At 33.8% G+C, this 17,411-nt stretch overlaps 1 protein-coding gene across 2 annotated transcripts in view; it reads left to right on the forward strand.

Annotated features, from left to right (window-relative positions):
- The window catches only part of ARID4A (AT-rich interaction domain 4A), a 64,430-nt gene that overhangs the window by 7,565 nt on the left and 39,454 nt on the right, over window positions 1-17,411 (forward strand). For both annotated transcript variants that reach the window (XM_030319205.1, XM_030319206.1), the window contains exons 6-11: window positions 6,536-6,615; window positions 6,705-6,799; window positions 8,757-8,889; window positions 11,972-12,051; window positions 14,110-14,186; window positions 14,588-14,754. In XM_030319205.1, coding sequence (XP_030175065.1) covers window positions 6,536-6,615; window positions 6,705-6,799; window positions 8,757-8,889; window positions 11,972-12,051; window positions 14,110-14,186; window positions 14,588-14,754 — 632 coding nt within the window. The remainder of the gene's footprint in view (window positions 1-6,535; window positions 6,616-6,704; window positions 6,800-8,756; window positions 8,890-11,971; window positions 12,052-14,109; window positions 14,187-14,587; window positions 14,755-17,411) is intronic.

Below are 17,411 nucleotides of genomic sequence, written 5' to 3' on the forward strand. Positions count from 1 at the left end.
TGCCCCTCCCCCACTTTGCTCTGTCTTTCTCTCAAAAATAAATATAAAAAAAATTTTAAAATGTTCACTATAAAAAAAGGAAAGATATATGTGCTGCTAATGAGAATGCATACTTAACATTCCATGCATAAGCTTACGCTTGCTTTAAAAAACTTTAGGGAGTAGCAACAAGTGTCTTAATGCATGTAAACTAAAACTTAAATGTACTACTTATATAGTTGCTGTTATTATGTTGATAAGAATAGTAATGATTAAAATTTCCTAATCTCCTCTCAGTACGTTCAAACTACACAATCCTGTGGATAACATCCATCCTTTATTTTATACTGAACATCTATAGCATTGTTTGGTTTTTACATTTATATCTTGGTATAAGTGGTGTAATTATGGTGTTGTGGTTTCCTTAAAGAAGGAAAGGAAATGATCCTGTAGGTTTACTTTTAGTTTACTTGATTTGTGGCTTTGGGTAAAAATCATTCATCTTCAGGTGATGCTCAAAGCTGTGAAGAATGTGCTTTGTTTAAAAATTGTACTTCTTGTGTCTTACTCTGTGGCTTCTATTAGTAGTAGCAGTTTGTTGTATGTAACTACTATTTTCTAACCATTTTTATTCTTCTTGGGCCTCTTTGAAAGCAGTGTCAGTTCACAATGGTGCTGTTACTATGAACTACGTATTTTTAGGAAGCTTGGTTGTGGCTGTTGATAGTTGTTAGAGATTTAAAAACTAAGTTTAATGTTAACTTTTAGAGATTAAGTAAATACAATTTTATTATATTAAAGCAGTGATAACAATTACAGGCATTGAGAGGCGCCTGGGTGGCTCAGTCGGTCAAGCCTCCGACTCTTGGTTTTGGCTCGGGTCATGATCTCCCAGTTCATGAATTCGAGCCCTGCGTCCAGCTGTGCACTGACAGCGTGAAGCCTGCTTGGGATCCTCCTTCTCCCTCTGTCCCTGCCCTGCTCATGCTCTCTTTCTCTCTCTCTCAAAAGTAAAAAAAAATTACAGGCACTGATATGTGCAGAGTTACGCAAGATTATGTGATGTGTATTCAAATACTAATATTGCATCCTATTTGATATTTAATATCAAGGCTGCATTCACAGTACTTGTGAAGTTTTACTGATATAATGCTTGTGATTCTGCAGAAGCGATACTTCTCATGTTTTCACATTTGGGACTTCTGCACTCCAGAATAGCAGATCTTTATCCTTTACATGAATGGCATTTTAGCATTTCTAAAAGCTAGTTGCTACTGAGCATTCTCTGTGGTGATTTTCTGTGATGAGTAATTACAGAAGAAACTGTATAATTCTTTTTCTGAAAGAGCTTAGCATCTTAATTGCATGTAATTCGTGTATCAAGCATTAGTGTACATAAGAATCACTTGGTGTTTGTTTAAAAAATGAGGATTTGAGGACTCCAAATCTCTTCAATTTAGTAGGTCTGGGGATGGCAATCCAAGAATCTTTCTTTTTATAATTACATTGGGTGAATTTAATGCAGGTATTACACATTAGTAAAGTAGTCCATACTTAGAAAAAATGGAGACTTATTCAGGAGAAAAATTCAAAATATTAAAGTTTTTTGCATCTTTGTAATGATGGCAAGTGACCTAAAAAATCTAAGATGTTAATAGGCACTGTTCACTTAAGTATGTTCAATATAGCACTCTCTGTTATAAAGAATATTTAGATATTGAAGCATGTAGCCCACATAAAGAATGATTAGAGTATAATGAGCCTAAAAGATGGCAAAATAAAATGTGTCCTCTCTCACAGGTCATGAGCCTTCTATATTTTTCAATTAATTGAGTGACTACTACCTGTTGGGTTTAATTCCTCTTTTCTGAAATTCTTCTTGGTTTCTAATTCCTAGTGAAGTGTTATATAGGTAGAATCAGAAAGTTACACAAAGTATTAATGATCTCCATATCACTTTTTTATTTTAAGAGATCTCAAACTTTGACTATTAAAAACAAAAGAAAAGAGGATACCACACTACTGGTTTAGATCAAATAAGAGTTATGATCACTGGTGATCAAAAGCTACCTAATGAGTCTGATATTAACTTACGTAACATAGGTACTTTTCCTACGATAGATGAATAACCAATTATAAAAAAGAGACTATAGATCTAATATGAACTAATTTTTAAAAATCTAATATTACCTTCCTCTTTAATGTTGAATAATAAGTGGCCTGAGTTTATGGATTTTTTGTTTGTTTTTTGAGCCTTGGAAATATTTCCTCTTCGTAACATACAACAGTGCTTCCCTAGCATAGTTTATTCAATTGGCAGTTCTCATCTTTGCATTAAAGATAAGGAATCTGCAATATATAGAAGTGTATGGTTACCTTTCTAGTGGTTCAAAGGTATTAATTAGGATTGGAATTTGTATCTCCACTTGAATGTTGCCATTAACTCCTGGTAAATACAGCTGTCCATAAAACATTCTAAAACTGCTCTTCTTTTGCTTTTTTTGGAATATAAAAATAACACATTGTACTTGAAAAATAAGGAAAATGTAAAGGACAGAATTGTTATTAATTTTAGTAATTTACATATAAAATGTATATTCATATGTACAATATATACAATTTTACACTAAAATTTATTTGATTATTTATATATCTTTGTGACAAATGCTTTTTAAGATTCAAGATTTTTTCATGCTTTCTGGTTACTGTTTTGTACATCAGTTGTATCAGATCTCATGGAAGTTATGGTTCATGGAGTAGAGGAGGTTTAGCTTAAACTGGTGAATGGACTGACTTTTGTAGAATGTGCTGTAGGCTTACTAAGGCTTTTTTTTTTTTTTTAATGTTTATTTATGTTGAGAGAGAGCACACGTAAGCAGGGCAGAGAGACAGGGAGAGACAGAATCCCATGCAGGCTCCGTGCTGTCAGTGCAGAGCTCAACTGGGGACGTGAACTCACCAACTGTGAGATCATGACCTGAGCCGAAATCTGGAGTCAGATGCTTAACCAACTGAGCTACCCAGGTGCCCCAAGGCTTTTTAATTTAGTTAGAACCTCTTATGACAAGTGTTTTTATAATCAGAGTCAACCACACAAATGTTTTCAAAACCAGGACTAGAAGAGCATTTAGAAAGTACTAAGCAACAAAGAAATCTATGCCTTCCTGTGATGTGCTTTAACCTGTTGTTTAAATGGCCTTCCAAAAGACTTAGCATTCCCATGATATTTTGTCAATATCATTATACATTTGTTAAGTTTCTTGATTTCTGAAGTTCTGGACCTTGGCTGCAGAGGGATTTCTGTATCACAAATGAGTTTATGTAACAAAACTATTGCTTTTACCTAGAGTATATAATTTTAAAGTTTTTATCCACTACGTGAAATATTTTAATTAATATATAAATGTATATATAAATATTAATTTTAACTGGTATACACAGATACAACAATAATATTTTCTTTTTGCAAAGTCAGAATTCTTGACTTCTCTCCTGTGTTCATTTTATGCCTCTGCCCCATACCTATTTATTATGCATTTTGATTCCCCCTTAACAAAACTGTAGCTCATTGATTAGCCTTCTGATTCTCAATTTCTTTATAAAAGAGGATAGCGATTCCTACCTGGCAGAGGCTGCTGTGAGAATTAGGACATGGTAGAAGCTTAATAGGTGATAGCCAATTACATCTTTGGAGAGATAAAGTTAATTTACTATTGTTCTCTTACTATCCTCCAGCATCTAACAGTGCTATTTTCATGGGTAGATCTTTTTGTATTTAGTAGTTAGATAGATCCCTGTTGCTTTTGTTTCTTTTAATTCTCAAGTGTAGAGTTAGGCTTCATATATTTGTTTGCATTAGCATTGTTTTGTCTAGCCTGATCAATTATTGAGAGAGACTTAGCTTTGTCATTTTCAAATTAAGTTTTTGTATCTGTATTTAACATAATAACAGAGATACTGCTTTTGTATGTTTTGCACTCAATAGTCTATTTAAATACCATTTTTGTCAAGTAGAAAACATTTCGTAGAATTACTAAATCCTTATAGTCACTTTTTCCTCTTGGCATACTGTAATAGACATCTTGAACTTAAAAAAAAAGCTAAATATACTATATACACCAGTTTATATATACCAATTAATTATTTCACTCTTATCAAAATGCCAGAGTCACTCTTCAGTGCCTGAAGAGTGTTTGGTGTTCTTTTAGATGATACTTCTAACATGGAAGATGATACTTCTAACATAGAGGAAACTTGTTCTAGATGGAACTTCTTCATGATTTTGATAATCGGGGATGTCTTGATTAATAGGTTCACTGTGTTGTTGGGGTTTCTATTTGTCTTTCAGAAAATCTTGAGAAGTTATGTAGCTTTTCAGACTTGTATAAAGTACTCAAATACATACCTTTGTATAGTCCGTGAATTAAAAAAAAAAAAAAGTAAACTGTTTCTCTTCGTTCACTCAAAGTTGGAAGCATTCTTATATAAAATCATAAAATTGTTGTTGGTGCCACAGTTCTCTTTTGAGAAGTTTTTTTGGTTCTTACGTTATTTCTATCCATGATAAAGTGTGTTGAAGTTAAAAGTATTTTTTCCTCCAAAAATCTGATTATTTCAGAGATTATTTTAAGTTAGTTTATTTATTTATTTTGAGAGAGAGAGAGCACGTGCGAGAGCATGTGGGAGGGACAGAGAGAGGAAGAGAGAGAAAATCCCAACCAGGCTCCACACCGTCAGCGCATAGCCCGACATGGGGCTCTAACTCGCGAACTGTGAGATCAAGCCCTGCGCCAAAATAGAGAGTTGGACACTTAACTGAGCCAACCAGGCACCCCTTAAAGTGATTATTTTAAAAAAACAAGAATTAAAGATTTTAAATTGTTGAAATTTCTCATCAGAACATTTTGATTTGAGGCTGCCATTGATTAATGATGAAACACTGTGGAAAACATTTTGCATAAATTTGATATTATGGATTGTTCTGATATTCTCATGTTCCTTCCTCACACCTCCACTTAAATGTGTGTGCACATGGGTGTGTATGTGTGTGTCCATTGTTACCATCTTATATATTGTAGCCTTTAAGGAAAATTGGAACTTTTAAGCTTTTATTCTTTAATATACTTATGGATATTAATACAAACATGAAGGATTATTTTAAGTTTGGTATAATAATTTCATGATCTTGAAGTTTTAAAGAACAGTGGTGTATTTATTAGATTTGATGACACCATATGAATCATAATTTTGTTACAAATGTTTAGAGCACTGTTAATCAAGTGTAGATTAGTAATGTAATTGTTGGAGGATATTGTGTTTTATCCTGTCGTTGTGTTTGCAGCGGTCATTAATTTCTGCGTTATTGACTGTACAACACGGCTCCTTTTGTGCAAACATGGTTCTCTGAATATGTGCTTCAGGAACTTTTCATTTTCTCTGCATTGTCTCCTGCATGTAAGAGAATTTAAACTAGATGTCTTTACTTTTGGAGAAAGAACTGAGGTAGATAAATACTGAAGAAGTTGAGTGCTCTTACATAAGTTCTTAGCATGAAAAAAGTTTATGATTAAATATTATTAAAGCAAAGTAATGTAGAGTTTCCCTTTATTAACATTAATTTATTCTGTTAGAATGAAAAAGCATCTAGAATTATGGAAGTTGGGATTACATCTTAAAATAACTATTTCTGTGTATATGCCTTCCTGTGTATATGGTATTTTCATACAATACACAAACATATATTGATACGTATTTGCATTATAAGTATCTGAGGTAAGGATTCCACCTTTTTATATTTTATTTTTTTCATAATGATGGGCAATCAGGTTTCTTCTGAGAGCGTTTTCTTTTTAATACACTTGGTAACTGTTAGATGTTAAAATAAGAGTATGTTTCTGGAAAATTAAGCCTATAAAAATTTTTTTTTAATGTTGTAAAAGTAAAAACTTCTGAGAAAGGTTCTGTGCAATTATAACTGACTTTTGAAATTTAAGAAAATTTCATCTTTCTGATGTTTCCTTGTTTCAACCTTTAATTCTAAATTTCTTAATCCTTCTCCAGCAAAAGAAAAATGTTGAATCTTATGACTTTAGAATTTGGTACCCAATAGACTTCTACTAAAGGAAGTTATCATGCAAATAAGTAGAGGTAGTACAATAATCCAAGAAGCATTCCTAGAAGTCAAACAGTTTCTGGAAGTTAGAGATACTTCATTGATAACTGTTCTGAACAAAACCCATAATACTTCTTTTTTTGTAAACCAGGTTTTTTTTTTTTTGCTCATTCTTCCAGGATTAAAGGTAATTTAATCACTGGTGCTTTGATTAGGTTGCTAAGTGCATGGAGACACTTAGGCAGTTGGGAGCAGCCATGTAACCTGTGTTCGGTATCTACAGAATGAAAAATGTACTGTGTACATTAAAAGCTTTTGGAAAAAAAAACCAAATAATGGTTCTTACAAATATTAAGCCTTAACTAAATAGCAGCAATATCGTTCTCTGCAGTGACATGTTTACTTAGTGTGCATAAATTCTCTGATATCTCTTGCTTCTCGTAGTGTTTGATGACGGTGATGAGAGAACACTGAGACGCACTTCACTTTGCCTAAAGGGAGAGAGACATTTTGCCGAGAGTGAGGTAGGGTGACATGGATGGACTTTTTGAGTTGAATAACTTCTAACATCAAGGCAAGATGTGATTTAATTTGTCTGTTGTTTCTTATCTAGACACTTGACCAGCTTCCCTTAACAAATCCAGAGCATTTTGGAACTCCTGTAATTGCAAAGAAGACAAACAGAGGAAGGAGGTCATCTCTTCCTGTGTGAGTGTTTCATATACAGTAATATTACAGTTATTACAACATTAAACAAATGAGTCTTCTAAGATGGCTAAAATTGTTCAGGTAACTTTTCCATAGTATCTTGTATCATTATGTTAGACATTTTACCTTGAGCAGACCTTGTTCTTAATTATTCCCATTACTCTGAGAATTATCATAACTCCTTTTTCAAAAAGGGTTATTTTTGTCTTGAGTTACTTTGCCAAATTTCTTAATTGATATGATGTGTTTTTCTATTTTAAGTGAGTATATGTATTTTTTAACCTTTTTATTTCAAAAACATTCCAAACTTAAAAATTGCAATAAACTTTCATAAACTCATCATCTAGATTCAGTAATTGTTAAAATTTTTGGCATATTTGCTTTATCATTCCCTCTGTGGATATGTAGCTATTTTTTAACTTAATGATTATTTTTTATTATTACTATTTTTTAACGTTTATTTTTTGAGAGAGAGCATGCACACGCAAGTATGGGAGAGGCAGAGAGAGAGAGGGAGAGAGAGAATCCTAAGCAGGCTCCACACTGTCAGTGCAGAGTCTGACTCGGGGCTCGAACCCACGGACCATGAGATCATGACCTGAGCCAAATCCAAGAGTCCAACACTCAACTGACTGAGCCACCCAGGCACCCTAATGATAATTTTAATTGGTTGAACCTTCTGAAAGTATATTATAAGCATCAGACCTACCTTTAAATACTTTAAGAATAAGGAAATTCTCTTATATAGCCAAAGTATGATTATCAAATTCAGAAAATTCAACATTAATAAAATGCTATTATCTAATAATGTATAGTCCATATTTTAAATTTTGCCACTTGTCCCAATAATAGCCTTTATAGGCATCCACTGAATCCAGGGTCTAACCCAAGATCATGCATTACATTTTGTTTATATGGTTCTTTTGTTTTTTTTTTTGGACAGAGAGGGTGCAAGAGAGCGAGGGGCAGAGGAAGAGAGAATACCACGAGTGGCAGAGGGAGAGAGAAGCAAGGGCTTACCCCAAGTAGGGCTCAGCTTACTTGATGCGGGACTTGAACTCAGGAACCATGAGTTCTGACCTGAGCCGAAGTCAGATACTTAACTGACTGAGCCACCGGGCGCCCTAGTTTTGTTTTTTTATAATTTTTTTTTAAGTTTATTTACTTATTTAGAGAGAGGCAGAGACAGCACAAGCAGGGGAGGGGCAGAGAGGGAGAGAGAAATCTAAGCAGGCTCCGTGCTGTCAGCTTAGAGCCCGACATGGGGTTTGAACTCATGAAATGTGAGATTAAGACCCAAGCTGAAACCGAGAATCAGACGCTCAACTGACTATGCCATCCAGGCACCCCTGGGCATCCTAGTTTATATAGTTCTTAAATCTCCTTTAATCTGGAAAAGTTCTTCAGTTTTTTTGTTTTTTTGGTTTTTTTTTTTTTTTTTTTTTGGTCTTTTCCTGACATTGATATTTTTGAAGAGTACAGGCCCGTTTTGTAGACTGTTCCTCACCATGGGTTTGTTTGCTTGTTTAATTGTGTAGATAAGCTAATTTAAATAAACCTTCACATGTTTTTTGATGAGATCCTTTCATAACCTGTTAGGAAATAGAGTTACATCTGGCATATATAAAAGGTAGAAGGATAATCTTTTTGAAAAAATGTATTTGGCACAGTAAGTACTTCATGGTGACATAATTAGGCTTTTCTGTCCCAGCTGGTGGTTGGCATAAGAGCTAAGTCCAAATCCTCATTCATCTAGTGGCATGGACTCAGAGTCACCATGGACAGCTCAGGACTACTTTGGGACTAGGGAAGTATCCATCTCTTCAATTTCAGTAAGAGGCTACTTTTACTCTGGAGTAATCCAGATTAGCAATTGAATTGTACATGTTAAATTCACACCACTCTGTCTCAACAGTGGTTTATGTTAAGATCATGATAGAGTTATTCTGACTTTCAGTAATGAAGATGAAAAGGAAGAAGAAAGTAGTGAAGAGGAAGATGACGATAAGCGACGTCTCAATGACGAATTGTTAGGAAAAGTTGTAAGTGTGATGTCAACATCTGAGAAGACTGATGGGTATCCTGCTTTGGTAAGTAAGATTTCTTTGCAGAATTAATCAACCATTTAAAATTTTGTTTAACATGGATCTTTAGAAAGCATTTAAAATATTTTGAAAGTATTACCCAAATTTAATTTGGACTTTATTGCAACATTGAGCAATCCTACTTAGGTCTCACATACTTCACTGTTTTCCTTTGTTATTTCCTTTAATTTTCTATAATCAGTCATTTATTGGGATCTTTCAGTTCTTCCTTGAAAATGTGTGCAGGGGTCTCTTTTTATCCTATTCCTGTTACCATTTTACACTTGATTTATAGTCATTTCCTCCAAGTTCCCTTAACTTGATTCTTGGGTTTTTTGCTAAATTTAGACAAATTTTCCAGAAGCAACTTCTATAGAGTAGTTTTTAAACACTGATTTAATCATGGTAGTCCCATTCTCAAAAACCCCAAAAAACTTTCACAGACTGCCTAATGGATCAATTCTGGATTCTTTAGATGGATTTCTGAGGCTATCCTAGCTCTTAGTTTCCCATTTTCAGTGTAAGCTTCATACTCAGGTTCTCTCTTAACTGCTCCCTGTGGAAAACACTTCTCTTCCAAACCTTTACCCTTTTGCCTTAAATCGATTAGTATTTACTGAGGATGTGCAGGGAGTTCCACCTCTAAGTTGCTTAGAAGAGCAACCTTGTAACACATTGCTCTCGAGGACCTTATTGTATACATCTAAGAGATTACATAGCAATTAAAGTTTATATAGTCATTTTTAAAACTTGGTGCAGACACTGGAGTAGGAAAGGGAGTATTGGGGAAAGGAAGGGTGGGTACACCTAGGTTTTGCAAATAGTAAGTCTTGGATGGGTTGGTAGGGAAATCTAATCTTTGCTTACTCGGGGAAGGAATGAGAAGAAGGAATGGGTAAGAGAATTATTTCATGAGAGGAATCAATAATACTTGGTAATACCTGTCTCCATTTCCTCTTTTTTGTACTCCTCTCCTTTTAAGTGTCTTAACGTTCAGCTCAAGGCCTACGTTTTCTTCAGTCTCCCTTAACTACTCTAACATAACTATTCCCCTTTTCTGACTTTTGATATGACCTATATCTCTAACAACAGTGCTGGCACAAAATGTGTCCCGAATTAGATTAGAATCCTTTAGTGAACCGAGGCCAATTTTTAATGTTTCTGTGTGCATGTAAGTACATTACTCAGTTGCTATATATAGTAAGTTTACCTAGAAAAAGTCTGAAAATCCTACAGGCAAACAAGTAAATGGGTTTGGATTCAGAATATTCAGGTCATAATTTGCCAAGAGATTTTTTTTTTAAGAGATTTTTTTAATCCCTTCATTTACTCAACAGACTTATTTGCCAGGGAATGTAGAAAATAAAAGATGAGTAAGACACTAATCTCACATTTTATTAATATTGTAATTTTAATGCAGAGAATAATTCAAGTAACTTTATATACAGTAGTATATGTTCAACATTAGGACTTCTTGTCCTGAAAATTTACATTTACTGAAGGAAATCCAGAAAGTCTTCATGAAGCTGGTGCTTTTGAACTGAGCCTTGACAGATTTAAAGTTAGTTAAGCAGAGCTTCTCTAGAGGACTTTCTTAGAGGAAAACAGTAAAAGCAGAAAAGTAAAGGGTTTGCTCATGGAACTATTTGCTCTGGAAATCCATTTTGGCTAAATGTTAAACAACAACAGGGGAATAATAGGAAATAAGACTGGGAAGATAATTTGGATCTAGGGCAGAAGAGTCTTTAAAAGTTCACCCCAGGAATGTGGCCATAATTCTGCATAGAATTTTGCAGAAGAGTAACATTATTGAGCTGCATGTTTAGGAATGTTAATGAGGCAGTAGTGTGTTGAATGAATTGTTGGAAACACTGGAGGTGACAGGAATCAATTTGGAGGCCATTATAGTGGTTCACAGGTAAGGTAATTAAGCCCTGGGCTGTGCCTACTCATCCTTTAAGACTTAATCTTAAGCCTTTGCTGCCATACCTCTTCCTTCCCCAGATTGGGTTAAGTCTTCCTCCTAGGTGTTTTCATCTCTGTACTTATCCTCCATGGTGTTGTTTTGTGTTTACCTCTCCATTGTGCCATTAGCTCCTTAAGGGCAGACACAACTCTACTATTTGTCTAATAATTACCAGCGTCTAACAAACACACAAACATTTACTGCCATCTGATGTTAAGGCAGCTGATACAACAGCCAAGAATTTTTAATTATCTGGATATAGACTGTTTTATGATAGCCATGAGTCCTACGTGACTGTTTACATTTACATGTAATTTAATTAAAATTAAATAGAATTAAAAATTCAGTCTCTCAGTTGCACTACCACATTTTAAGTGCTTAGCAGTGCAGATAACAGAACATTTCCATCATTGCATAAAGTTCTGTGGGTGATGCTAGATTGTAGCAGAGGGGGGCTAGTGTTAGGGGTGATAATGAGCAGGTAAATTTCAGCAATTCATTGGTAGACTTTATTTTTAAAAAATACTAAGTGCCATAAAGAATGCATAGAGATTAGCTATTTACTAATGTTCAGACATTTGTTACTTTTAAGAGTTAAGAAATTAAAAAGTTCTTAGATTTTCTTTGATTTGCTTTCATTACTAAAAATTGTAATGCCCTGGTAAGTATGGGAACTTAGATAAATACTTATTTTAAACAAATAGCAGATTTCAAAATAGATCTTGATTCAAGGATATTTTTAAAAATTATACTATGCCACATTTTCATCACAGATCATATGTTTGACTTTTTGGACAAGAAATGATTACGTAGCTTAGAAGAAATCAAATTTTTTAAAGTGGTGGTCATATTATTTATATTGTATTAACTATTTATTGTATAATCTAATAACTGAATAAATTAAATATCCAGAAAACCAATATGCTAAAGAAAAATCACAAGGCAACCTTCTTTTTTAAGTAATTCATTTGTAATGGAAATTATTAATAGTTAAACTCTTTCTTAACAAAATATAATTCATTTGAGAAGTGAGGGGGATCCAGAACTACTCTTTTTAAAAATGTATATTTTTTTGAGCAAGGGAAATTAGGCACCAATCCTGTTCTTTATTTTATATTTCAGGTAATATCTCCCAGCTGTAATGATGACATCACAGTGAAAAAAGACCAGTGTTTAGTTCGATCATTTATCGATTCTAAATTGTGAGTCACTTAATAGTATTATGGTAGGAGAAAAAAAAATGAGATCATAGTGATAGAGCCTTCCATAGTCCACACTTTATTTTGAAAAGTCTGATCATTTCATGAACTGTCATTACATATTATGCTTTGACTTTTTGTAACGTAGTTTATTTTTTCCTAATTTTAATTTAAAATAACTAATTTTAATTTAGTTATGTAAAAACTAAACAATGTATAATAATATTTAAATTTTTTTTATAAAGCATGGTATTGGTTTTCTCTTTAATTGTAAAAGCTTGGTACTTTTATTATGTGTACTATTTCATATTATGAACTATGAAACTTACTTTTCATGGAATATTACTAAAATAATTATTTTGACGTTTTTCCTGATTAAGTCAGATTTTTAGAAACTTTTTTTTTTTTTAAATTTTTTTTTTCAACGTTTATTTATTTTTGGGACAGAGAGAGACAGAGCATGAACGGGGGAGGGGCAGAGAGAGAGGGAGACACAGAATCGGAAACAGGCTCCAGGCTCCGAGCCATCAGCCCAGAGCCTGACGCGGGGCTCGAACTCACGGACCGCGAGATCGTGACCTGGCTGAAGTCGGACGCTTAACCGACTGCGCCACCCAGGCGCCCCTAGAAACTTTCTTTAATCTCAGCTTTGTTTTGTTTCCCACAAAGGATGTAAAAAAAAAAAAAGTGCGTGTGTTTGTGTGTATAAATATATATAGAGAGAAGTACTGTGGAAAATTTAATATATCTTACAATGATAAAAATATTTTAATATTCTTTTATTTATTTATTTATTTATTTATTTATTTATTTATTTATTTAACTAAACTAAATAGTAAATTTAAGAAATAGCAAAGATCAGGGGTGCCTGAATGGCTCAGTTCATTAAGCATCTGACTTCGGCTCAGGTCATGATCTCACGTTTCATGAGTTAGAACCCTGCATCGAGCTCTCTGCTATCAGTGCAGAGCTTGCTTCAGATCCTCTGTCTCCTCTGTGCCCCTTCCCTGCTCTTGCTCATGCTCTCTCTCAAAAATAAAATAAACTTATAAAGAGAAATAGTAAAGATCAAAATAGACATTGTATCTTCAATAAGGCAAATATGCTGATACAAAGTATCCCATACCGTGTGCGTGGGGGGGGAGGGAGGGAGGGTTGCGTATTTAAATAGTACAAATGTGAAGCTTTCAAATTAGTGTATTTTGAGTATGTCAATCTTTAGAATTAAGATACTAATTTTGGGGTTGTCTGGGTGGCTCAGTCAGTTAAGTGTCCAACCCTTGGTTTGAGTTCAGGTCATGATCCCATGGTTGGGGAGTTCAAGCCCCATTCTGTGCTGACAGCAAGGAGCCTGCTTGGGATTTCTCTCTTGCTGTTTCTTTCTCTAAATAAATAAATAAACATTAAAAAAAAGGATACTAGCTTTGCCTATATTATGTCTTGCCTTTTATTAAGGATTAGGATATGTGTGGTGCATGGTCCTTTTTTTTTTAACTTTTATTTTTTTATTATAAATTTTTTTTTTTTAACATTTATTTACTATTGAGAGACAGACACAGAGCATGAGCAGGGAAGGGGCAGAGAGAGGGTGAGACAGAATCCGAAGCAGGCTCCAGGCTCCAAGCTGTCAGCACAGAGCCTGACATGGGGCTCAAACTCACAAACTGTGAGATCATGACCTGAGCTGAAGTCAGACGCTTAACCGACTGAGCCACCCAGGCACCCCTTAACCTTTGTTTTTGAGAGAGAGTGCGAGCAGGGGAGGGGCAGAGAGAGGAGGAAGATGCAGAATCTGAAGCAGGCTCCAGGCTCTGAGCTGTCAGCACAGATCCCAATGTGGGGCTCAAACTCATGGACTGAGACATCATGACCTGAGCCAAAGTTGGACACTAAACTGACTGAGCCCCCTGGGCGCCCCAGGATATGCATGTTCTTTTAAAAATATTTTATAGGCAAAATAATGTTGATTTTGAGGCTTATATTCTTCTATGTGTTAACATTATTTGTCATAATTTTTATTTAATAATGGTTTCTCTCCCCTTTATTCTTCCATATAATTAGTTATTCTATAGCAAGAAAGGATATCAAGGAAATAGATATTCTCAATCTACCTGAATCTGAGCTCTCTGCTAAACCAGGTAAAATAAGAATGAATCAATCCATGATTTCATGATGTGGCTCTAAATGGCAAATAGTGGCTAAACCAAGGCTGAATATTCTCTGGTGCCATTTTAATTGTTTAGAGTTAGTATCTACTCTTATTTGATGGCTGTTTTTTAAATATCTGAATAAAATATTTTATTTGTAGTTTTTAGTTTAACTTTTAATATTAAGTTTAACTTTTCATGTTTTACCATTAATATTTTTAACAGTATTCCCTAGAGTAATAATAAACATTAATAAAACATTATGACTTAGGTATGTTCAAGTTAATGATATCATTTTATAAGTGACAGCTGAATTTGAATCTAGATCTTCTGACTCTGAATGTTTTCTATTATTCTGTGTTGCTAAGTCCATAATAACTGTTTACATTTAGGGCTTCAGAAAGCAAGCATCTTCTTAAAAACCAGAATTGTTCCTGATAATTGGAAAATGGATATAAGTGAAATCCTTGAATCATCCAGTAGTGATGATGAAGATGGTCCAGCTGAAGAACATGATGAAGAGAAGGAAAAGGAAACCAAAAAAGAAGAAGAGGAGGTGGTAGGTGAAATTTTATGTTTGTAATGTAAAAACATTTTAATACTCTAAAGAAAAATTACTGGGTGGCGCTGTGGCTTAGTTGGTTAAAGTGTTTAGTAAAGTAGTAGTAAAATTACTACCTTTGTATATTTTCCCTCATTTAGATGCTCTTTATTTATTTCTGTCTTTTTCTAGCCCAAATTGATTTGGGGATGGGGAGTTTTTTGGATTCCAACATAGTGGGTAAATGAGAAATAATTTTTTTTTGCAGATATGAGGTTACAAAGAACTTTTCAGATTAAATAATCAACAAGTACAAACTTTTTAAATAACCATAGAGAAAGAAATGTAACATTACATGTGTCAACTCATTTAAAATGTTACCATGTGGTATAACTGGTATTATCTTACTTTAAAGGTGAGGAAAGTGAAGATCATGAAGGTTAAGTAACTTTCCCAAGGTTGCACAGCTCAAATGTGGAGAACAGGAATTTGAACTCAGATCTGGTCTGTCTTAACTTGGCAACTTCACCTCTTTGAGACATTTCATAGTATCTGAAGGATATAGGTGATTAAAAAATCTTATCCAACCTGAGAGAATATTTCATTTGGCAATTTGATAGATAAATCAGAGAAAAGAGATTGTTTTTATAAGTGTTAATTTTTATGTGTGATATTACCGTGTCATTTAGGATATATGTGTGTGTGTGTGTGTGTGTGTGTGTGTGTATGTGTATATGTATATATACACATACACACACATATATATATAAGTATATGTGTGTGTGTAATTTTAGGAAATCATTTATGGACTACCACATAATTGCTTATATGAATGTTGTTATCTGTTTATACAGCAGTGGGATAAACTAACTGTCCAGTATATTTTTGGTTGTTATGAGGTAAAGAGACCTAGGGGCAGACAAAGAGAATGAGTTTACCAAAAAGAAGACCTATTTGAGCCTGAAAAATATTTGCTTGGAAAATGTGGAATGCTTGTTTCTGTTTTACATATACAGATGTGAATTTGTTAAATAAAATGAGTATACTTATATGTGATGAAGGGCATGCGATATTTCTTTCCTTTTACTTCCCCTGCAGTATTTGGTTTTTTGCAGTCTGAAATCAGAATGGCGGTTCATACTTACAGGCTGCCTACAGAGTTGCCATAGTAACGTGCTGTTGGTTTTAAGTGAGCATGCTCGGAAAGACAGGAAGGTTTAGCAGAGGCTTGGCAGGTTGCCAATGGAGGTTTGCCAGATGCTTTGAAATGGGCTGTCTTTCTTTTCCTTTCATGTAATGTCTGATTTTTATGTGGAAGAGAATGTAAGTAGTGCTGTATAACCCTGCGGATGCTATGCCCTAAGAGGGAAAGCAAATATTTGCAAGTCAGACTGAAAAATGTTCAGACACTGTACTGATTAAGTAGAAGGGGAATCTAACCATTTTGCATTTGAAAGAAAATGCAGCATATAGGTAAGATTTTTTTTCTAAAATATATTTAGTTACCATATGGATTGCCAAAAACGGGGTTAAATAAGAATTTTAGGTGTTGATGATGTGGCTAATAATGGTAGGACTCATAACCAAGCGTAATTGTTTCTTGTAAAAGAGACAGTAGGAGTCTATTTTTAGAATATCAGAGGATGAAGGCTATTTTTCTGAAACATTAGATTTTGAAATGAAAATGATAATGAGACAGTTTAGCAAAATTCAGGATTTAAAGTCTAAATATTAAATGTGAGTTTTGTATTTTATCTGTATTTATTTATAGATTATGTGTTTTCAGGGTAAATAGGCCACATTTTCAGGGTGTGAACTGTTGCAGTCTGGTTTTGCTTTTAAAAAAAAAAAATTAGCATTAGTTAGGATCTGGATATTGCCAAATATTGAAAGAAGATTGGCCTATTTTTGCTAATACTTTTAATTGGTGTCCCTTTTAGAATGTATTTTCTTTACTCCCCACCCCCCAAAAGAAAACCCTGAAATTTTAAACAAAGAGAGTAAAAAGAGCTCTGTAGTAAGGTTGGAAAAGATGGCTATAAAATAGTAATTAGTAAATAGTGCTCTTATTACAGCTATTAATTTCATAAAAATCATAACGTTTTATTCAAGCTGTGCATAAATGTTAGTAAAAAAAGAATGAAGAGCAGAGGCAAGCTCTGTTACCTATTGTTTGCAGGTAATAAGTAAAGAAATTTAAAGATGTAAGGACCTTTGTAAGGGATAGTATTTTCTTAAAATGTGTTATTTAAATTATGAACCTGTTAAAATTAAGTGAAAAAGAATGCTTTTTATCTACTGAAAAATAAAAGCAAAATTACAGTATTAAGGCACTGAGTTGTCTGACCGTTAATTTAAATTATTTTCCAGATGGTCAGTTTCATAGCATATACTTTATTGAATTGCTTGACAGGAACTAATTCCTCTTTTTTTTTTTTTTTTTTTTTTTTGGCCATGGAGGTACATTTCTTGAGTGAGATTTTGGTTGCTTTAGAAAAAAAAATCAGCTGCATTTCTTGCTCTTGGACTTAACATTTAGTTGCTGAATCATTCTAATTTGTCTTGAACGGTAATTTTAAAAAATTTAATGTACTGATAAACTGAGAAGCAGTTTAATCTACATAAAACAAAGGGGGAAAAAGTGGGTATGGTATAAAATGAATTAAAGTCTGATA

This window comes from Lynx canadensis, chromosome B3 (genome assembly GCF_007474595.2).
Source record: "Lynx canadensis isolate LIC74 chromosome B3, mLynCan4.pri.v2, whole genome shotgun sequence".
NCBI classification, from domain to species: domain Eukaryota; kingdom Metazoa; phylum Chordata; class Mammalia; order Carnivora; family Felidae; genus Lynx; species Lynx canadensis.